General features: G+C 34.2%; 1 protein-coding gene and 1 long non-coding RNA gene across 4 annotated transcripts; one reads left to right on the forward strand and one right to left on the reverse strand.

Moving 5' to 3' along the window:
• Nucleotides 1-1,719: 1,719 nt before the first annotated feature.
• Nucleotides 1,720-7,283, forward strand: LOC131165992 (uncharacterized). 2 transcript variants are annotated; one of them, XR_009139701.1, is made up of 3 exons: nucleotides 1,720-2,018; nucleotides 6,382-6,579; nucleotides 6,888-7,283. It is a non-coding gene; the product is annotated as an uncharacterized LOC131165992 (long non-coding RNA). The 2 variants fall into 2 exon arrangements; XR_009139700.1 differs by lacking the exon at nucleotides 6,382-6,579 and having other exon boundaries at nucleotides 1,730-2,028.
• On the reverse strand, nucleotides 6,711-16,580 carry LOC131165991 (very-long-chain aldehyde decarbonylase CER1-like). 2 transcript variants are annotated; one of them, XM_058124196.1, is made up of 10 exons: nucleotides 16,341-16,580; nucleotides 15,951-16,168; nucleotides 13,527-13,759; nucleotides 13,183-13,402; nucleotides 10,003-10,378; nucleotides 9,771-9,878; nucleotides 9,364-9,564; nucleotides 8,414-8,512; nucleotides 7,783-7,956; nucleotides 6,711-7,092 (listed from the first exon to the last, which is right to left on the reverse strand). In XM_058124196.1, the coding sequence occupies exons 1-10, from the start codon at nucleotides 16,398-16,400 to the stop codon at nucleotides 6,928-6,930; spliced, it is 1,854 nt and encodes a 617-aa protein (XP_057980179.1). In that variant the 5' UTR covers nucleotides 16,401-16,580; the 3' UTR covers nucleotides 6,711-6,927. The 2 variants fall into 2 exon arrangements, with proteins under 2 accessions (XP_057980179.1, XP_057980180.1); XM_058124197.1 differs by lacking the exon at nucleotides 9,364-9,564.
• Between the last annotated feature and the right edge of the window lie 8,079 nt (nucleotides 16,581-24,659).

The following is a 24,659-nucleotide window of genomic DNA, read 5'->3' on the forward strand; positions in this document are numbered from 1 at the left end:
TTGAAAATGTCAAAATTGAAAAACAAATTCTACTAAAAATAGAGTCTTTGGTATTTGAACTTCTAAATTTGTTAGGTGCAAATAGGTGTTGTTATAACAACTCCAAAAATAATATACATGTAAGTGTAAAAAATAAAAATAAAAAAAATATTAATTATTTAATTAATTATATATATATATATATATATATAAAAGGATATCCAAATCTTAAAATTGAATTCAACATTCACATTCATAAAAACAGGAACCCCACCCCTTATCCCTCCATGGCTCCATCCCTCCCTCCCTCCCTCTCTCTCTCTCTCTCTCTCTCTCTCTCTCTCTCTCTCTCTCATCCATTGATTAATTAATATATTTATATATTCATTTCTTAATTCTTAAGAAACTCTTGAAATTATGAAAGTACCCTTCCTCCAATTCTTTATAAATAGGTCAATTTTTAAATTCATTTTCATAAAAAATTTCAAAAAGGAGTAGATCAAGTAAGTGGACTTAATTATTTCAGTTTTTTATTAAAATATTTTCAAGTTATTTATCTTAAAATAATTTACGGCATTATTATATTCTATTAAAAATAAATACTTTTGGCACAACAATCATGTGACATGAGTTTATTTGTATTTAATTACGTTACATGTTAGATATGATAAGATTATATGATATTGTATTTTATTGCATATCTAAGAGATATGTTTGGTGATATCAAGACAAAAGAAGACAGCGATACGTAATGTCTCAATCTTTGGGACTTTAATCCAAGGGTTTGCTGAATTGGGGGAACTTACGAAGTAGGCCTATCGTACGGGGTAGGATGTTGGATAAGTGCTCAATGCTAGTGAGTATTTGGATATGTATTAGATTTTGTCACTGAAAGATAGATTGTTATATATGTAAACATGACTTATAGTATTAAATGTTATTTATTGTAAAACTCATTTTTACCACATACGGATAATAATTTAGTCTACACATACTGGGCGTCGTCTCACCCCCAATCATTATTCCATATTATAGATAGGATTGAAGAACGCGTTGAAAATCAAAGTGGTGCAGCAAAAGTGTAGGTGAGATTAAAAAGAGTCGTTTAAATTAAATATTAAATTCGTTATATTTTAATATTTTGGAAATTTTAAGGAATTGATATTATAGATATTGTTGTAATAAAAGTTTGATTTTTAGTACTCTGGTATAAATTGAAGTCTTCCGTTGAAAATTATTTATAGGTTTGGGTTACTACAATTGTAGTCCACCATTAGTTTAATAACTATTCATTATCTTGAGAAGAATGAAAGAGTCTTTAAGGGGTTTGGATGAAGAATTTTGGTAGAAAAAAGAAAAGTAAAATGAGAAGGAAACTCATTTTTTTATTATATTTTTCTCTTGATATCAAATTTTACTAAAATTGAAATTATGTTATAATATGATTAAAAATTAAGGAAAACTAAATGTGAATCATGTATAAAATCAAATTTTTGTTCATTGATTATATATATATATATATATATATGTGTGTGTGTGTGTGTGTGTATATATATATTTTTATTTTTTAAATTTCCTTGATAACCAAATGTTGGAGTGTCAAGGCTTGAAACAAATCTTGCCATCCATTCCGTTTTAGATCTAATGGCTGTAGTTTTTCTTTTATTTGTAAAGGGGAGGGCAGTGATGTAATTCACCTCTCTATGTATTGTAAATAATAAATTAAAAACAGCAGCGGCAGGGGCGGCAGACGGGAGAACAGAGGCTTGCTTTATTTTTCTGTTTTTCGCAGCTTGAGAGAAGAAAAGGACAGAGGAGGGTTTTTTTCTATTCCACCAGCCGCGAGCCTTCACCACCGCCTGCAGCGAGGCTTCTTCTTCCCAGCCGTGAGAGCCTTCCCAGCTGAGAGAGGAGCACCGGCAACCGTGAGCCTTCCACCGCCGAGAGATCCTTCCAGCTGCAACGGACGGGAGAGGGAGACGACGAGAGATGGGTGCGGCGTTGGGTGTCTCTAACCTCATGCGGAAGTTCACGCAAGGGTAAGTGAAGGTAATGCACAGATCTAGATTCTTGGGAGGAATTTCTTGTAGGGAAATTTAGGAAGGAATATAAGGAGAGATCTAGGGTTCTTCGCAGGAGCGAAGAAGGGATTTCTTGGATTATTCTTGGACTGATTTCTAAAAGAAATTGGAAAGCCAAGAAGGGGTAAATCTGTGTGTATATTTATTCCCACCAGATTTAATATAGTATCTTAGAGGTGAGTTTCTGCCGTGATGTAGGCCAATTTTTGGGCCGAACCACGTAAATGCGTTCTTGTGAATTGTGACTGTGTGATTGGCATGTTTATGCTTTGCTGTATATTATTTGGTGAACGTACATTTTTCTTGATCAGGCTTAGCACACACGCGTCAAAATAAACAGGTTTATGTTTAGGTGTTATTGGGGCTGATTTGAAATTAATTAAAATCTGAAAAATAGAATTAACAATCAGCTGGAATTACACGCAACACCAAACATAAGAAATTGAATTCCTTTACATTTTCCTTTCCTTTCCATCATATTTTCTAAGTTCCAAAATATACCAAAATTTTAAATAATAATAATAACAAAGCCAATTATGAAACACTTTTACAAATTTTCAATTGTCATGTCTAATAAAATTTTAATTGTAAAATAAATTTGAAAGTAGAACAATTAAGTAAAATAATTATATATATATTTTTTGTAATTTTATTATTTTACTCATATTTTTATATTATTTTGATTTAAAGATGAAAATTAGAATTTTAAAAAAAATTATGTTATTAATTCGTATTAGTTTTATAAATGTTAATCAAACAAGTTGTTGATTTCTAGTTTTTTAATTTCTATTTGTGGTTTTTGATTTTCGTTTCTCTAATTTTCGACAATGATATCAAATGATCCCGTACTACATGCATTATGCAAGTTGTTATGTGGAGAACTATCATGAAAACTTCTTTTGCCTTTCAATAGTTAAATACCTTATCATTTGTTTGAAGAGACCTTTGATTTGAATTTGTATAATATATAATATAGAATTGTATTGAAACTTATCCAAATTCAGAAAAAATTAAATCCAAAGTTTGCAATCCATGCTTTCAAACACAAGGTAATAGTTGATGCAGCGATGACTCTTCCTCTTCATGGTTAATGAGTTAGAAACAAATATTTTTATGACTTCCTATCTTATTTTTGGTTCTTCTTGCTTATATATATATATATTTTAATTCTTTTATCACTCAAAAAATATCAAGGTTGCAGTTCATGAGTTTAATTCAAAAATCAAAATTCATACTAAACGTAACCTAAGATACATTCATCTAGCTTGTCTCCTTTATTTATTTATTTATTTATTTATTATTATATAGGAATTCCAGCCACCAATAAGTCCTTCAGACCCCTTGATGCGGTACCAAACCTCCCCCTAGGTTTTGCTAATAAGGTAAAGTCTGGAACGCAGACCCGGTTTCCGTGCATGAGTTGGACGTTCGACCCACCCGACTTCCGGGACACATTTCCATTACCATCCACGGTCCTCACTGGCTCGTAGAGTATTCTCACCATCCACGGTTCTCGCTAACTCATAGAGCTAACTCTTACCATCCACGATCCCGACTAGCTCATAAAATAAATTCTCACTATCCACAGGTACCGCTAGTTTCGTGAGTGTATTTACCTGAAATTGAACCCCCGATGTTCCTTTTTACGTGTTGATGCCTTTCCACCGTGCCATGTTCGTGGAGGCATCTAGCTTGTCTCCTTTATATAGCATTTAAATTGTGAAATTAAGTCGATTCTTTGACATATTAACTACAAGTAATATTAGTGGGGCTGTTTGGTATCATTATAAAAAATTATAGAAAGGAAAACTTGAAATGAAAAATAAAAAATAGAAAAATAAGGTATGAGCAACCTGTTTAGTTAATATTTCTAACAAAACAAGTTAAAAACTTGATTAAGTAAGTGCTTGTTTTTGTTCTTAAACTAAATAACAATTAAAAGAATACAACTTGAATAAAAAAAAGTACAAAATAATACAAAAAAATATTATAATAAAATAATAAATTATAAATTTAATTTTTATTTTTAAAAATAATTTAAAACTAACAATAAAAATATAAAATTATGTTTTTTTATAATCTTATTATTATACATAAACACGAAAATAGAAAAAAAGAAGAAAAAGATACACATAATTTTAGTGCCTATTTGGTATCATTACTGTTTTTTATTTGTTATTTTTATTTTTGTACAGTAAAAGAAACATATTATAAAAACTTAATTTGTTTTCGTTGTCAGTTTTCTATTTTTATTACTAATTTTTAATTGTTTAAAAAAAAAGTAAAAATAAGATTTTATGATTTTTAGTTGCTTTGGTAACCTATTGTTTGAAATTTAATATCCAAAAATAGTTCTTTTGAATGAAATAATTCATTTTATATATTTTTAAAATAAAATAAAATAAAATAAAATAATTATATGAATTTAAATATAATGATGATAAAAATATATGAATTTGAAAAAAAAATAATGATAATAAAATCAATTGCAAAATATTTTTGCTATTTTTTAAATTGTCATGTCTTATAAATTTTTCTTTACAAAGTAAAATTTAAAAGTATAATAATTATAATAATTTCTATTTTTATTATTGTATATATTAATGTGTAGTATTTTTTAATTTAATTATTTTAATCATATTTTTTAATATTTAATTGAATGTAAAAAAATAAGAATCTTTAATTAAAATTTTTGTTTATTTTAATTTTATAAATATTAACCATATTTGGCGCAGTTTCTGATTTTAAGTTTCGATTTTGATTTTTGATTTTTGATTTTCCTTTCTTGTTTCCGTTTATGATGATTAATACCAAACGACTCCTCAAGCTTCGACTTTGCAGCCAGTCAGGCGGGAAAGAGGCAGGGAACGACGTCGTGTGTCTGGGCTTGGCTTCAAAGGCGAAGTCCCGACTCTCGAATCGCCGGGGTTTCTTGTTCCCTTTCACGTCCCTCACCCTCGCCGATCTGATCTCGGGCTTTGACACTCTGCGATCGGCGGCGAGGGGGAAGAAGTAAGCTTCCGCAGCTATTGGCACTGCGCCGATTGTCCTCTCGTTCTATGGACTCCTGCAGCTTCAGGCATGTCTCCTCACCCTTCTGTTCTCTCATGTTTCTTTCTTCTTCTCTTCACACTCTCTATCTCTCTCATCTAGGGCTTCTTATTGTTTCTCGCACCCTTAAACCAGTCTCACTGTTCGGTTAGTGCTCTGGTTCTCCCTGGTACGACCTCTATTCCGCTTTCACCATATCTTTATCTCTCAGTAATTCGCTGCAAACTTTACGCTTGATAGATGTGTTGGCGAATGGCGTTTGTATCGTACATTGAGGAATTTTTAGAGTCTTGGGTTCATTCCTGTTTTGGTGTAGCTTTCTCGGATCACATTGGTTCTTTAGTTGACAAAATTAATTAGGTTTAGTTCATGGAGTGTTTATGCTTATGAATGGAATTGTCATAATATAAGAATTCTATAGCTTACAAGAAGATGCGTTATTTATTTATTTATTATTATTATTATTATTATGAATCCATACATAGAGTAGACAGGGAATGGCTACTCCTATCTAAATCCATTTTATTCTAAGGAATAGACGTTCTGCCTACCAAACTAAACCTTAGAGTTATGCTTGAAATAAGCCTACCCGATTAGATTGGTTTGCTATTGGTTAGGAACTTGGGTTATATGCCATATTGGTTAGAGTTATTGTTGAAATTTGCTTTGATGTTTTTCGAACATGCACAATACTTTATTTGGACCCCAGATTGGAAGAAGCAAGCTAGCTAGCTTGCACATGCACAATTTCTTTAAGGTATACTTGGTTAAAACATGAAATTGTGGGATGATTTTATGATTACTATCTTTTAATGTTTCCACTAAAATTAATGCTATTCCTTGCCATTTTTAAACATAAAATCGCTCTACGTGTGCTATCTGGCATGGGTACAATAGCTTACATCCATGAACAAAACTCCTTTTTATTCACACAGTTAACTTAGCAATGTGAGCCCAAGCCACCCTCAAAGACATAACTGCTTTCTTGGTTCAATCCTAATACAGCAGCAGAACATTTTGGAATGAAGTTTTGGAACTTGAATATTCATCACAATAAAGTTGACCTTTGGGTATGAATCAGGCTTCATCAATAGTTATTTGGTCCTTAGTTATGAGTATTTAGATTTTCACGTTGAGATACCTTTTAGGATGGGCCTGAATGGATAATGGGAGATAAATTTTTTTTTTGCCCCCAAGTACTCTTCCGGAAAATTTGATTTTTTTTTTCTTGAGGGGAAAAAATTCATTCTTGAGTAGCTGATTTTTTCAGGACGAGTTCAACGGGGGAGGAATGTGATGTTAACAATCAACAAAAGAGGAAGTAGATGAACCAGGCTAAGAGTGGAGGGAGAGGCAGGCATGGAGGTGGAAGCAAAAGAGTTTGTGGAATCCATAGTGCTGAAAGGAGCAAACCTTGATGTTCATCTGCCTTCTGAAATCATATAGAAATAAATACTCATTTATCAGGGTAAGGGTAGGTGTGTCTATTCTACAATGGTTAGGTTTTGCAGCTGTAGAATTGTGCTTTGCAAGGCATAAATGTACTATTCAAGGCATAGACAGAACAAAATAGTATAATTAAAAAAGCAACAAAAAATATTGCTTGAAAAGTCACATATTTGTGATTATTTCTTTAACAAAACAAATGTAGACATCAAACCATGTGATAAAATGCCAAGATCATAAAAGTTTTATCCTTTTAAAGGTTTGTAAGATGAAGGCCATGCAGATAAATAAGCATACAGTTTTTTTTGGTTTTTTCTTTGTTCTAAACAGGAGATATATGCATCTGAACACTTTCTTGCCGCAACATTTACTAGGAAGAGATCATTAAAGGTTGAAAGCCATGTCGAAGACTAGCTTCCCAAACCTTATCAATGCTGAAGATAGTGTCACCACACTCGTGTGCATTCCATCCCTCAAGGGCATGAACTATCCCAGCAACGCGCCATGCACTCATAACCCTTCTTGGCAACCAGTTCTGCCACATATTTAATTACAAGCATTTCAATAACACCGTTAAAGAGTGGTAATAATAATTTTGTTAAAGAAGTAAAATAATAAAATATTTGGTTCTGTATATATCAACACCTTCCATTATTGTCTAGATGAATAACAATGATAGTTTTTATGGTCTAACATGACCAATAAATGGATTGAATTTTTATCCTCCTTCCTCTCTCTTACACATAGACACTCCTGTCTGTGTCTGCGTCACAAATTGGTTGGTTCTATAAATGTTCAAGGCTCTGGTTTTGCTAGAAATCAATTGTTTGTTGGAGTCTTGAGACTTGAGGGTTTATTATATGCAAAGGCAAAGAAATTTGCACTTCTCATCACACCATGTAATCCGTGATTAAAGTTGATTCCTGAAAATCATCAAGAATTCCACTGCATCTATCCAGCATGAGGTAGAGCAGATGACCAATATGAAGAGGAGTATGTTTATTACCCTAGTTGTTGTGCCTTAATAGTCTTGCTGTGTAACTCTTTTTTTTGGCTTCACAGAGAAGAGCAGATGACCAATATGAAAAGGAGTAGGTTTATCAACTATCACCCTAGCTGTTGTGTTAATAATCTTGCCATATAATTCCTTTTTGGGTTGACAAAGAAGTTCAACATAAATAAAAAGCAGTAAAAAAAAATAAAAAAGAAACATGACATCACTAACCTCACAAGAGTCCATGTTCTCGAAAGATGTTGGGACAACCATTGCTGGTGTATTGTGATAGTAGCAGTCTTTCCGCATTTTCTTTGGAGGAAATTGTGAAAATGGAATGAATAGTGTTCCCTTGGCTGCCTTTAATTGTTCCTCTTCTGTTAATGCATCTTCAATTAACCATACCTACAAAATTTCATTGTGATGCTATGAGTTTTTAAGTCCTGCTATAAAATTGGGTAATAGCTTGCTTGTTTCCTTGAAAACTTATTGTCCTAATCTTATTATCCTTGCACGGTGGTACAAGTGTCTATTGAAAAAATAGATTATAGCAGTAACTTTGAATGCATTCATTGTCATGTATGATTAATGATGTCAATTGATTTTAATTTTGAGTGGATCCAATGAAAATAAAACAGAGCAAAAGAATCTTGAATTTTGATGTTGAATCAAGCTTCCAGTCACTAGTTTTGATGTTTACAGCTCTAGCTTTCATCATCTCACTCAAGTTTCTTTATCACTAATGTAAGTTAAATTGTGTATTGTATAGAAAGTTATAATTTTAATCAGATAATAGTTATATAATGATTAATGAAGTTTAAAAATAAAAAAATTCCTTATAAAAGCAAAAAAGAAAATTTACCTTCTGGGCATAATTTTTTGAAAGTACCAAATTACTTCCATGGTTGGTGCCATGCCTCTTTTTAAGCTTCTCATGCTCGTGCTCATGTATGGTCGCTACCTGTTATTACATCATCAACTTTATGAAATCAGAGCAAACCAAAATTGAAACTTTTCCCTTTTTTCAGCTGGATAAGACGGGAGGGACCATAGAATGACGAGGTTGAAAGAGGTGGCGAAGTAGCATATAAGGTTTAACCTTAATGTTGAACCTGATCATGCATGTTCTATCATTCATCCCAAATTATGTGGAGTAGTTTTACATTAATAAAAATAGGCCTACCGGCAGCAAAAGCCTAAAAAAACATTAATACATCTTTTGTTTTGATATTACTTTTTTGAATGACATTTCTTTCTGTCCAAGAATAGCCGTCATACGTTTCTAGAAATGAATTTTGGTTATTTTTTTGCTTGCTTGGGCACAAAGCCACAAATTTATGTTTGTGCATAATTTAAACTTTAGATAAACCCCATGCCATCTAGAGGATAATTATTATGAGCAGTTGTAAATTATTTTCTTATCACCGAGTCTTCAAATGATTTTAACTGAAGGAGAACATTGCATGTCCAAATTAGCTCCCAAATGGGAATTATGCCCCATAATTCTAATCTGAGATGCTTAATCACATTAGTATTCCTCATGAGCTCAGGTTAATTACAGCTGATCCTGTTCACCCTGCCCAAGCTCAGATTGAGATCATTGATACTGATTAAGGATCAGGAAGTTTGGTTTGTGCTTGAGGCATGCTTAACTTCTGCTGCCTTTTGAAAAATATTAGAAGCATGACAGTGGCTCCAATGGTGTAGCCAATGGCCATGAGGGATTTGTGCTAGTATGACATGGGGTTGGTAGATTCTGTGCAACATTGTATTGACAGGACTGGGCCTTAACAATTCTGCAATTAAACATACCTGGATGCCTCTTTGGCTTAAACCAAAAGCTATAGAATAGGCAATCTTAGAGAGGTTGCCTCTAAGAAGCACTTGGGTTGTTCCTTTGGGAATGGTATTTAGCACAACAGCAACTGCCAAGCTACTTCCATCCACCACCTTTATTTGAAGCTTGGGGTGCCTTCGGACATACAGCTCACCATATCTATTAAGCTCCTCTCCCTGTAAAGTTTTTGTTAAGAGAGAGGTTTCCATTCTTGTATCGCAGGAAAATCTCACTATTGAATGAATGTACATTTGTGATCGTTGTGATTTGTAAGTGCTAAAGTTCGATGACAGACTAATGATACTCTTGTTATTACCAGTAATGATCATTGAACAAAAATATTAAATCAAAATTCAGAACTAGAGTAGGTAGAACAGCTTGCCTGGTTCATAAGACCTAAACTTATAACTTTAACTCCCTTCTCATCTGCATCCAGTATGGCATCCTCAATTAAACCACTGATAGATTCATTTTGCCTTTGTGACAAGTACTGCAACATATAGAACTGTGTCAAAAGCGAAACTAGTAAAAAATATATATAAAATGCAGGCAAAATAATAATACAAGCAAATAATGAATAAGAAGCTGGAGAAACATGATGAATTGTTGTTTACTTGCACATTGTATCTGGGTATCACCCAGGTCTGCAATTTTTGTTTTTTGAAGTAGTTCCTTTCGATGATGAATGTCCGACCATAGATCCAAGTTATCACCATGGACCAACATGTGAGAGGCCACATTACCCAGAAGTACCATTTGGATGTTTGGGGCTTGGAGGCCAGAGAGGGAAATCCTAGCCTCAGATGATAAATGGACTCTGGGGTTGTTAGATGTGTTAGATGCACTGCATCTGGTGATTCTTCCTGTTTCTGTAGTGAAGCTTCATATACTGCATCTGAAGATTTGTCGGTGGTGCCATAGATGTAATCATACATTGGCATGAAAAGCGAGTAGTTGGTTCGGAATTGGGTGTGATGCAGAGAGTGAAACCTGCAGCCAGAATAGAGTTGTTTGTCAAATATTAGAGGCAAATGATTAATAATAAATGATATTTAAGCACTCAAAGCCACCAATCTACATGGTTTCCCTTGGGCCTTAAGAGGACAGTTCAAAGTTCTCTTTTCATTTGTTTTCCCCTTTTTGGTGTGCCCAACCCATTGGCATGTATGCATGTGTGCATTTAATATATATGAAACACAAATAGAACATAGGATTTAAAATATATGGATTTAGTCCCAAACTTCTTCATAGGCTTCATCATCAAACTCATATGATTCATTATCAGTTGAATGGCAAACACTGGTCTTCCAAATTAGTACAAAGGTTTCAATATTTTTGTGGGGGCTCGAGTTATTTTATTTCTTATTTTTCTTGAGTCAGTAAATAAAGAATGCATTTATGATTTGTGCCTCTTTATTAGACTGAGGATAAGAGTCATTTTATTTGTCCTAATAATGCTTAAAGGGAACTGATTACAAGGGATATTAGTATTGTTCTTGAAACATAAAGGAGTTGTTGTATGATTATGAAAAGTTAAGGTTATGTTTGGTTTGCAGGTGTCTATTTTCAGGAATAGGTTATTCTTAATAGGTTAGTTATAATTAGTTATCTAAAAAATTATATTGTTAGTATAAAGCAAATAACAATGTGACTGTAAAAAGGAATAGATAAGGAATAAATATTCTCAAATTTCATCATGGAGATGCCTATACCTTTTTTATTATATGTCGAATGAAATAATTATGAATATATAAAGAATAACTATTCTTTTAATTTTCAAAATTTAAATTGTATTCCATCCTAATAGTTATTTTGCCAAATGAAACGAGTCGTAGGTGAACTTAACTGAAAAGAGTGTCATTTTTTAAATGAGAAAGGAGTCAGTATGACTGAAAAATCTGAGGGGATAATATAACGTTTCCTTTTCTGGTTGAATCATTGGTGATGGGATAGAATTCATGTCATTAGCGCCATTGGTGGCGAAACTATAGCATGAGGCTGGTTTTTATTTTTATTTTTATTTTAGGGGGTGGGGGTTGGGTTTGTTGCTGAAATTTTTTCTCCAGTGAAAACTAAGTTCAGAGATTCTATTTCTATGTTGTCGAAATTGCAAGACAATTTCATTTTTTGATAAAATATTGAAATTTGTGTTTTAAAGGATTTCACAAGGTGTTACAATGTTGTACTGTCTGAAATCAATGGGCAAGGATAACAGCCCCCCTCCCTTTGTGCAATATGGGCAATACAGTTTTAAGAAATTTTGCAGTGTCCATCATCTCGAACCATTTTATGGAACCTACCTATAAAAAAGCACGGCTCCTGTCAAATGGAGGGTGATGATTATACTGGTACCTATTAAATAGGGACATCGTTAAATGCATTTACAATTGCTTTTAATTGGTTGGACGAATGGATTTATAGCAGCACATTTAATACACGACCCCAATGGGGTCTCAAACTAGCATGTGATTGTGAACGTGAATGTACGAATATCCACCAAAAAGCGTGTGAATATTAAATAGCTAAGTAAATTTGTGGCATTAGGTGTTAGTTGTTACGGTGCCATTCAGTCTATTCACTTAGTAATATTATATAGGGCCTCAAATGAATAAAGTTTGTCACTAGTGGTCCAAAAGTTCGACTTAGTAAGGGCTTGTTTATTATATAAATAAACAATTTCTAATCTCAATATTGCGATTACAGATGAATTAGCTCGGCTTGTTTCGGCTTGTGCCCAACTTGATTTAGGCTTGATTTAAATTCGTTTCATAGACTTGAATTAGGATCATTTATGAGCAAGTTTAATAAGGTGAAATTAGATTTGATAGACTATAGTGAGTTTAAGAGGAAGGATTATTTGTGCATAAAATTATTTAACTCAAACTTCATAACCTTAATTAAGTGATAAGACTGATGCTCCTGTGCAATATGCTAACTTTAGTGGGGAAAAAACCTCTAAGTAGTATTAGTAAGAACTCTTTTTCACCTTTTTTACCAACCAAAATCTCTTGTCTCAAAAATAAGATGTTCCAAAAGAATCAAATCGTTTGTGAGCATCTTAGTAGCTCAACTCGGTAAGGTTTGTGAGTTCATTCATTTGCATAATAAAAAAGTTTGGCTCAATATATTAAAACTCGATGTGAAGTTAGCTCAAGTTTGAGCTAGATTAAAACTTTAATAAACAAACTTGAGCAAAACAAAGTTCAGCTCGGTTTGACTCATTTGTAATCCTAATTATGATGCATTCGTTATATTATATATGGTATAATTTAATATAATTGTTCTTTGATCACTGTAATTTATTTTCTTGGATTACGCACCGGGTATCTACGTGTCCGTTTTACGGTCCACGTGACTAATCTTGCGCCCCTTGAAGTTGACCCCACAACTTTAAAGGGAGGGTAAATTCAGGAGTTCAGGGGCGAAAATGAGTCCAAGAGGGTTTGAACACCTGATCTCATGAGAGGCACTCCCGCAGCCCACACTACCACCTGAACCACAGCCTGAGGGTGTAATTTATTATAACTATGAATAGTGTTGTGAAAATCCAATCTTTTACCTTAGTATAATGCATCTTAGGAAGTCTTTTAATTTCATTTTTTAAGTTTAAAATTTTAAAAAAATTTGTTATTATTGCAAAGGCTAAGTCATTTTTCAACACTACGTCACACTGCACAACTCTATGTCAGAGTGCATGTAAAAGTTTTTTGGACTTTCAATGAGAAAATGTACAGTATGTAGTTTATTACAATAAAACATATAGAAATAATGGAAAGAGGGGTCAGAAGACTTACGAGGGTGTATACATGAGATACTTGAGAGGGGGGAAAACAGTGAAGAGCCACTTTGGTATGAGCTCAAAGTTGCAGTGTCCCATGTTGTTCATGAAATCAATGTAGGTCACATAACCCGCAAACCCGATCACAGAATTTGTCCTCGTCACCATCATTCCCACCAATGGAATTGTGAAGAGCGCGAAATATACCAGGTTCTCCACAAATGGATGAGCCACAGCTGCCATAATAATGGGAGCATACACATACCTTTTGCACATGAGTAATGCTAGTTGCATATATAATTCATTTAATGCATCAAAATTGAAATTTGACCAATATAGCAGTGATTAATTTATTCTTACAGGTGATGGGCTCAGTGGCTATGGAGGAATGATGATGAGAGTGGTAGCGGGAGTAAAGGAAATGGTGGTGCAACGCCCTGTGGAACCAGTAGTAGAGGAATTCCACCGGACCCGTATGCAGCAAAATGGTAAGAATCACCCCTTCTGTGTTCCATACCGGCATGTTTTTAACCACTGGAATTGTCAGGGTTCCTATGTAGAACAGGAGTCCATTGAGAACCACCTGGTCGTCCCTGCCAACCCACCAACCATGTCAAGCCCAAGTCAAGTCATTTTTATGGGGAAAAAAAATGAGTAATAAAAACTACTATTTGCATTATTTTTATTAATCTAAATTCTTTATAAATAAATGGAGAGAGGGACAGCAAATTTCCAATAAAGAAAAAAGTGAGAGAAAAATTTAGGGACTATTTGTTATCATTGTCAAAAATCATGAAAATAAAAAGTAGAAATGAAAACTAAAAACAAAAGACAAAAACTAAAAAGTAGAAACCATCAACCTATTTGATTAATACTTATAAAGTAAAAATAAATTAAAATTTTAATCGAAAATGCTCATTCTCTCTTTTAAGTCGAATAATATTTTTTTAAAACATGTGATTTACATAATAAAAGTGCAAAATAATGCAAATAAAACTACTATAATAAAAATAAAAATTATTACAATTATTTTACTTAATTGTTATATTTTCAAAATTCACTTTACGAAAATAATATTATTGCATATGACAATTGAAAAATATTAAAAATATTTTTTAATTGACTTTTTATTTTTTGCAATTTATGAATATTTTTATTTGAAATTTTATTTAAATTCATATGATCATTTTATTTTAAGTTTAATTAAAAAAGTGTGTATAAATGAATGATATAATCCAAAAAAATTATTTCTGGATATTAAAATATTCTAAACAAGTTGCTAAAACAACCGAAAATCATGAAATCTGATTTTTTCAATTTTTTTTGCGAACAATTGAAAATCGGCATAAGAACAAACTAGACAACATAAATAAATGCGTTTTTGTGAATGCAAATAGAAAATTAATAGAACACAACAATGATATCATACATATCCTTAGTTTTAGCTTAAGGGGAAAAAAAGGTGTAAGTGTCAAAAATTGTATTAAAGGATTTTATGTAGGGTCAATTGTTTAAAAAATAATTATATATACTATTAAGAAGTTAAATCTAATATTTTCATTAATGTTTGCTTTAGCAGTTAGGTGAACATATATAAGAAGCTTTTGCGTGAAAAGTCTTTTCACAAGAGTAAAATTAGGTGTACAAAACATGTACACTCACATAAAGTTTATTTAAGACATTTTGCAAGGATAATATTGAATATGAAGTGACAAAATTAAAGATAAAAAGAGAGAAGAGAGTAAATTGCACACATTATATATGTTTGTATGTATGTATGTGTGAGACCTTCTATGCCTTCATCCTTTCATGTGGACCTAAAAGATCATAATTGTTATTGGTTATTGGGTTATTTAGCATGTGTTATGTTAGTGTGAGTTAATAGGGATATTATGGTATTTTAGCATGTATTATTACTATGTTAGTAAGAGTGAGTTCGTAGGGGTATTATGGTCATTTAGCATATATTATCTAATATTCATTCACCTTTACATGTCTATACAAAACATCATAATTATTATTAGTTATTTGGTCATTTAGCATGTGTTATGCTATGTTGTTAAGTCCTGAGTTACTAGGGGTATTACGGTAATTTAGAATGTATTATAACATAAGAGTGAGTTAGTAGGGGTATTATGGTCATTTAGCATGTATTATTGTTATGTGAGTAAGCTTGATTTAGGAGAAGTATTAGGGTCATTGTTATGTATTTGACATATATTAATTGTGATTAGGTCTTCCAATTTACTTAATACTTCAACATGGTATCAAAAAGTAAAATTCGATAATCCCAACTCTACATTTAGAAGATTGAATTTGGACTTGTGTGGATTTGGACAAAAAATAGTATAGAATTATATTAAATTTTATTCAAATTCTCACAAATTTAAATCAAAAACTTAAAATCCATCCTCCCAATTAAACACTATACCTAAGAACATAGCCGTGGCCAAATCAAATCCTAAACCTCATAATCCTATGCAAACCCTAGACCTTATAAAGAAGAGCTGCTTTTCATACTGCCGCAAACCCAATCTTCACATTGAAGTGGAGACAACACATTAATGGTCTATCCTTCAAGAACGCTAAAACGAATACACTAGTAGCAATAATCCATCTAGAGAGACGGGTTTAGAGCATGACAGATTTAAGATTCAATGGTGATATGATTTGTTGATTATTGCAATCAAATTGGTAAATGGTATCTATGCCACAATGGTTTTGAGTTGGAGACTGTTGATGTTGAAAAAATCATTTATAGTGTGAGAGAGAGAGAGGACTTACCAATCTCTTTCCCTGTCAACTTGTTCATAATCAATACTTTTATCTATGATCCTGTGAGTGCCTTTGGCTGTGCGGTACCGAGAGTAAGCAATCCATATCTCGCTGTGAAAGAGCCTCCATAGGATATAAGGGATCATGAGAATGTTGGCAGTGCTCTTCTCATCTTTAGCTATGTAGGAGTATATGCTATGAGCCACAAATGGTGCCAATACCACGTACTTTCCATGGAAACAGTGCATGAATGCGTAGGAAGTTAGTAGAAAAGAACCGAAGATTTACTCGTCACACAATGACGGCAAGAAATGAAATTGCTTTAAAATTAGATAATATGAAACATAACTACCGACTAAGCTACGAGAGAAAGTGAGAAAGCTAGGAGAGTGTACGTACCTTGAAGTTGCCAAGACCCCTCCAGGGCCATTCACTGAGAATGCCTGGTTTTGTCGCCATATCTCCAAATTGACTAAGCTGGCTTCTTGCAAACACTCTCTTTGATCATGTGCCTCCTTTATAGTGCTTGCCCTGTACCTAGTTAATCTGAGCAGTCCCCGTATGCTGAATGTTTCTCCCAACCCCCGATAGCGGCGTGGCTTACTCTCAATCAAGACTTCTGTTCAGACTACTTTATAACCGAAGTAGACTTACCTGAGGCGTTGAAACATAATTAATTACTGAAAGAAAGGAGGCCAGTATTAGGTGCTTTTGATTAATAAGATGGAGCTACCAACCGCCTGAACAGAGCATTTTACTTAATTGCATTAACTTCTTTACCTTATAACATGGTAATTGAGTTTTGCTGTTATTTATCTATCTTTTGATAATGGAGTTCATGTCTTCATGCTTGGTATAGTTAAGTAAATGAAATTCCATAGAATAAAATCAAATTTAATTATTGCTGAATTCCATTATATTTTCTATTTAAATTTTCATTTCATTTTGTTCTTATCCCATTTTCTTCCACAAACTAAACATGATGTTATGGTTTGATCATAGAAGTTTTATAGCGGAGGTTTAACGTCCAAACCTTAAGATGGATATGGATTCGGATTCGGGAGGCAGGCTACCCTCTTGTAGGCATTGCTATAAATTAGAAAATTAGTATGAAGGAGGCCTGCGTTCGCAAAATCTTGCAAGACTTTTGGAAAAATAATGCTCATCGTATATTTTTTACAATCTATTATCACCTTTTATTCCTACATGAATTAGTATTTTGATATATAACTAATTTTAGTTACGTGTTGAATGGATTATGCGTTAAGATTCTAAATCATAATAAATTATGGCGTTTGTATGTCTTGCTTTTGTGCTTAGTTCTGCACCTGCGTGTGAGGTGATTATAACCTCTGATTATATGTGATGGAAAATTTCCCACAAAATAAAAAAATTTCATTCCCATGCCTTCTAATATGATTCTTGTGAGCATACAAAATTTATGAGACCTAAATATTTCAAGTATTTAGCCGCTATTAATATAGCATTATCATTGCATATTATTATGATATTCATTTTAATGAATTGTTGTAATAGTAAAGTAAAAGGAAACAATATTATAATGCTATAAAAGTATGATATCAAATTGTATTCCAATATATTCTTTTATTAACTACATATATATTTGCTATTGTGTTTATAAAATAATATAATATTATTATCACCTTCTATAATGATAAATTGTTTAAAATATTGAAAATATAAACTGATATTACATTATGCTATAATGATGGTTACTGACAATATTGTATAGTGTATATTGCACAATAGCATAATATTGTAATACTTAAATAAATATTTTTTATATTATGTAAACATGAATATTTTTCAAAGATTATTTTTATTATATTTTTTAATAATCCGGGGACTCCACCATCGCGATACTTTGGACACTATAGTGAGACACCAAACCCGAGGGTTGAAAGCCGCCCGCCCATTGACGTATTTCTGGCAATTTATTGGCGTAATCCCTCAAAGATTATTATATAAACAAGTTAAAGAGGTCTTTTGATATAAAATATCCTACAAAATAAAAGAATTATGATTCATTTGGTTCATTGGAATAGCTATTTATTGAAATTAGTTGAAATATAGTTTAAATTTTGAGAATTAAGAGAATAATTATTATTTTTATTTATTTTTAATTATTTCATTCAACATATAATAAGAGTAATATTAAATATATATGTATATAATAATAATAATAATAATAATAATAATAATAATAATGTGATTAGAAGTTTCTAGCTAGGGTAAATTGTAGGAGCAGCATCTTGACTCTCCTGGGTACTGAACATATAAATAGATACATTTATAGAAGGCACCCAACAATGCAGTTGGGAAGTTGCATTAGCTTCAAAGGGTGCGTTAGCAGCCACTCATCGTTCTGAGTCCTATGAGGGACTTTAATAAGGGTGGCGGCCTAACTTACTGTGGGGGCACTGAGGCATGCTAAAGGTCACCATCCCTATTTCAATTCTTCAAGCGCCCTTTTGAACGGTGGGAAGAAGTTATGCATTAATTGCATCATTTCACAGGGCCATATTTAAAAAATAAGGATACATTTGACTCACACTTCCTATATTTTTTTTATCCTAGTTTTGAATTTAGGTTTGTATTAAATTTAAATAAAATATAATATAAAATCATATTAAAATTTATTCAAATTTCAGATTTGAAATCCATACTTTCAAAGGCAATATTATTATATTTACATTGTCTATTCGTATTTTAAAAATAGTGTAAATAATTCTAACGTTTAAGAGTATGAATTTCAAACTTTTGATGGGTGGAGAGGAACACTCACTGATTGTGACTGAAATTCAGTGAGAATAAATGTAATAATAATGTATTTCAATCTGAAAAAAATACAGGGAAACTTCAAAGGACAGCTCTCTCTCTCGCTCACTGGTTTTACTTTCTCTACACACCACATTACATTGCACACACACACACACACACTTCTATTTATAGCAGATACTAAACTAAAATAATCAACAAATGCAGCTGGTAGGTGAGGTTGGTGATCAACAGAAGCGACTGGTAGGTGAGGTTGGTGATCAACAGAAGCGACTGGTCAGCAGCCGTCGTCAACCACTGCTGCCACCGTCCACCGTCAAGTTTACTCTTTCAACATCCTCCCTTAAACTTGACTCTCCTAACTTTGTCATTCCGAGCATTGTCTTCAGTCTTACAAAAATATCATGTCATGTCCCAAACCTATAGGTGGGTCCCCAAGTGTGAATATAGTAACCTAACATGTTTCTGTATCAATTCAAACATACATGATACAATACAATAAGAGGGGGTCCGACCCCGTGGGATACACGGATGCCCTATATATATACACATATGCATCCATACTCATCAGTTACGCAGCGAAAAATGTTTCATCTATCTATATAATATACCATACCAGAGTCTGTACAAAGTTAGGATACATATACCCAAACAATACTAAGGTTCACATTCCCATAAATACTGTACATGCTCCGGGTGTCTACAAAACCATCACGACAACCCGGTTACAAAAACTCGTACCTAATCAGGCACTAACAACTACTATGACACCCCCGCTTCCGATTACTAGATTGCTAGTTACGACTACCTGATGGATCTGAAAAACATTGTACGTACATTCGGCGTGAGACACCTCTCAGTAAGGAAGAAAGTAGGTTATATCAGTGTGTGGCATACCGGTGTTATTTTACGCAAAACATAACACTATACAATACGATACAGTTCGAAAACATTTCCATACAGTTCCATACCATTCCATACAGTTCCAGTATTTTTACAAATGCATTCCAAGACATACGATACTCAAAACATACGGTCAGTGTCGTCACACTAATACGCAACTACGCTATGAAACCCGAATCTTTAAGCGATTATGCTAGCCTTAGTGGCTACACCATCATTGTTTTATTTGTTTTGATGATATTAACATATATGTTGTTCCTAGTGTTTTCTTATCTTTGCATATCATGTTTACAATAAGTACTCGTACATGAATTATTGGATCGAAGGCAAATATCGGACCAAGTAGACGTTAAAAAGGAAAGATCAAATGGACACGTACTCGGAATGACCCAAGCACAACCAAAGAAAGCTTAATTGTAGAATTATTTGTAATAAGGGTTGTGTGAGGTAGTATGTTTTGTAAATCTTGTGAGTGTGTGTCTTGCATGATTTCTGAGTAAGAGTTGAGCCATTGCATAAACATACTAGGACACATGAGCATACAGGATTTGCACAAAAGTAACAAACTCACAATTCATAGTTTTAAAAGTAAAAACAAAGAGGTTATCAAAATAATCCTATACTCAATTAAGTTTTCAAAATGGGACAAGTGTTAAGTAATATATGAGTTATAAACATTTTCAAAACTTGGTCCCAATTTTACAAAACTAGCTCTACGTCCTAAAGTCCTAAAAGTCAAGCATATTTTCATTAAAGGACATACTAAGCATATAAGATATCGAAACGAGTTTTCAAATATGTTTTCATAAAATAAGATATCTTATATTTATGGGGAAACTTACTTGGACAAGTTTTAATCTTCATTAGACTCAATATATTTCATATACTTTTGTCCAAGAATGTTTTAAGTCATTAAAACGCTTTTTGACAAGGAAAAACAAAGCAATCGTCACTACTGTAGTGCAACCTTGAGTCCTGAACACCCTTCGTATTTTGGGCATAACTTTTGATAGAAAGGTCCAAATGGGACGATCTTGGTGTCCCTACAAAGCTAAGACAAAATGGCACAACTTTCATTTTTATGACTTTTTCTGATTCAAGGCCCTCGTTGATGAACACAGAGAATTTGTCGACGAGTCCAACGGGCAGAATGACACTAAGGGGCGGAAAACGGCTAGTTTGCTAAATAAAATATTTTTTCTTTTCCCCAATGGCTAGTTAACGGCTCCTAAGGCTCTTAGGCTATAAATACAAGCTATTAGACTTGTATTAACATGGTTTTGAAGGTCTTTGATCATTGTTAGTAAAAAACATCATTTTATACAAAATTTAGCACATTGCATATTAGTTCTTCATTACATGTGCTCATTCTCTCTTGTTCACTTATTATGTTTGATTCAATTCTTGAGAGAATAGTGTGAGGTTTGAGTTGTGAATCATACTTGCTCATTGTAAGGAGCATTCTTTGTAATCTTCCATCTTCTTGTGAAAGGTTCTTTGTGAACCAAGTTGTAAGGTTCTTTGTGAACCGAATCGGTAAAGGCTCTTTGTGAGCGGTAGGGATTTGTTCCCAAGTTTGTAAGACTTGCTCTGCTGTGGAAGGAGCGATTATAGTGGATTGTGGAATCCTTGGTTTGGTGCTAAGGCGTGGACGTAGGCTTGGTGCCGAACCACGTAAAAATATCGGTGTTATTCTTTCTTTCCCTTACACTCTTTATTTTATATCTTGTGCATGATTTATATTTATATTGCGATATAATTTCTTGTATCTTGTTAAGAGTTTTTATTTTGTAGAAAAATACATATTCCGCGAAAAGAGTCTATTCACCTCCCCTAGACTATATACTCCCGGGCTGGGACTTCCAACAGATTACATTGCCAATACGATGTAACTGACAACAGTACGCAACTACTCCATGAATTCAAAGTTCCATAGCGATTACATTGCCAACACGCAACTACTCCATGAAACCCGAACTTCACAGTGATTACATTGCCAATACCGTGTAGCTCACACCCCTCAGTGACCAGCCGGGATACGTAGTGATATTTCACACCCTCGGATATAGAGTCTGACACTCTCGCCCATGGTTTTCACATCGGTACATGGCGCAGTGTACGATAATTAGCTACCACATAGCTGTTTTGTCGTACAGTAATTAGTCGCCACTAGCCGATTTCACAAAACGTAGAATCATTTTGGAGCTTATACTCCTATACATATCAACGTACGATAATAAGCCGCCACATAACTGTTTTGCAACATATCTGGAACAATTACATACAACCATACATACCACACTTATTTGGTTTACGGCAAATCATATCATTTTCCAATTCAAGTATACAATTTATGCAAATATGGATAACAGTCATCTCAATAATACAGTTTAAATAAAACGAACGGTTTTCCAAATAAAGCAAAGATGATATCCGAAATCCCCAAATTTTCCCAAAGACTGTAACCCGAAAATCCCGTATTTTACCTGATAGATTTCCCCAAATGAGTTACCAAAACATATATACGATCGTAGCCTACAAGCTTACCGATCCTGATTTCGAAAATAAACTAATATAAACTGAATCCCCTTACCTTAACCCGAATTCCAATTATGAACTCTATGGTCCCCAAAACTACAAACCGAGACTCTAAAACCTACAAACCACAGTACAATACATGTTTACAATCCGTACTACTATACATATTCCGAAACAGAAACAAAAACCGAGCCTTACCTCAATTTTAGCCCGAAACTCGAAAATCCTAAAACGAGATTTCAATCCACTATTCACGAAGAGAATCTCGCTCTGATCTACACAGTAATGTCGAATTTACGAATCAGGCGACGAACGGCAAAGAAATCAAAAGAGAGTGTGTGTGTGTGTGTGTGAGAGAGAGAGAGAGAGAGAGAGAGAGAGAGAGAGAGAGAGAGCTTCGAGTTATAAAGAGAGAGGGAGAGAGTTTTAAGAAAACTTAGTTAGGAAGCAACCCTTTTGGATATTTATAGGCTCTTGACTTGGGTGGATTCATCGACGAATTGGCGTCCTCGTCGACTAGTCCGCCATTACCTTCGTCAACGAAGCGGTGGCCTCGTCGACGAGCCTGAGATCCCCGGTTTCCCGAAATCTCTCAGCTTCTCCTCATTGAGAAGCTTCTGAATTTCGTCAACGAGAACAGAAGGGACTTCGTCGACGAACTCTGGCTTCGTCGACGAAGCTCGCCCAAATTACCACTTTACCCTTCTTTTAAATATCAAATCCATATACCACAATTCGGGTTCTTACAACCTCCTCTCCTTACAAAAATTTCGTCCTCAAAATTTGCAATCTCTCATTACGAATACATTCATACTACTACATACATACACACTCAGGCGAAACGGCGACCATTTATACGTAGTCCCTCTACGATACATACATACTCTAAAGAAAACGGTGACCATTTATACGCAACCCCGTTACGATACATACATACATACTCTAAAGAAAATGGCAGTCATTTATATGCAGCCCCATTACGATACATACATACATACTCTAGAGAAAACGGCGGCCATTTATACGCAGCCCCGATACGATACATACATACATACATTCCCTCACTTATGGCGGAGGAAAACCGTGGTTACATACATACGTGGTCTTGGGAGCTTACAATACAACAAGACTCTCCTAGAGACTAACCACCAAATACTAATACGATAGCAGAGTATTACATACATACATACATACTCATACCACTCTACTACTCAGAACAACTGCGGATACTTCCGGCGTATTTTTGTTTCTAGTTCTCGAGAAACTTCCTCAACCTCGTGGTTCCGCCACAATAACTTTACTAACGGTATTTCTTTAGTACGAAACTTATGAACTTTACAGTCCAAAGCCTGAACAAGTATTTCCTCATACGCTAAAGTATCCTCAATTTCCAACTCATCATAACTGATAACATGTGATGGATCCAACACGTACCTTCTCAACATGGATATGTGAAACACATCGTGGACCCTTGAGAGTGTTAGGGGTAGTGCAACTCTGTAGGCTACTGGACCCACTTGCTCAATAACCTCGAATGGTTCGATGTACCTCGGGCTCAAATTGCCATTCCTTCCGAATCTCATCACTCCCTTCATCGGAGCAATTCTAAAGAATACCTTTCCCCCCACCTCGAATTCAAACTCACGGTGGAGAACATCCGCGTAACTCTTCTACTACTTTGAGCTGATCTAATCCTCTCCTGGATCAAACCTACCTTCTCAGACGCCTACTGCACGAGTTCAGGTCCTAAAACCTGACGTTCACCGACCTCATCCCAATACAAAGGAGATCGACACCTCCGACTATACGGAGCCTCAAACGGTGTCATCCCAATACTAGCCTAGAAGCTATTGTTACAGGAAAATTCCACTAATGGCAGAAACTGAATCCAACTACCACCGAAGTCTAATACACAAGCTCGTAACATATCCTCCAAGATTTGTATCGTCCTCTCCAACTATCCATCAGTCTGGGGGTGGAATGTTGTACTGAAAGTAAGCTTCATCCCCAATGCTTCCTGCAAGCGCTTCCAAAATCAAGAAGTAAACCTTGGATCTCGATCTGAAACAATGGAAACGGGTACCCCATGCATTCTTACTATCTCATGCACATACATGTTCGCTAGCCTACTCAAAGGGTAGCTAACCTTCGTCGGTACAAAGTGAGCAGATTTTGTCAACTTATCCACGATTACCCAAATAGCATTCTGCTCGTGAAGCACTGGTGGCAATCTAGTAACAAAGTCTATGGAAATGTGCTCCCATTTCCACATCGAAATAGGCAAAGGCTGCAACGGCCCTACCGGCCTCTGATGTTCAGTTTTACCCGTTGACATGTCAGACACTGCTCCACAAATCGGGCAATATCCCTCTTCATACCACTCCACTAGAAGGACTCGTGCAAATCCCGATACATCCTTGTACTACCCGGATGTACTGTATACAAAGAACGATGCGCTTCCTCTAGAATCGTCCTTCT

The sequence above is a fragment of the Malania oleifera genome, chromosome 10 (assembly GCF_029873635.1).
Source record: "Malania oleifera isolate guangnan ecotype guangnan chromosome 10, ASM2987363v1, whole genome shotgun sequence".
Lineage (NCBI taxonomy): Eukaryota > Viridiplantae > Streptophyta > Magnoliopsida > Santalales > Ximeniaceae > Malania > Malania oleifera.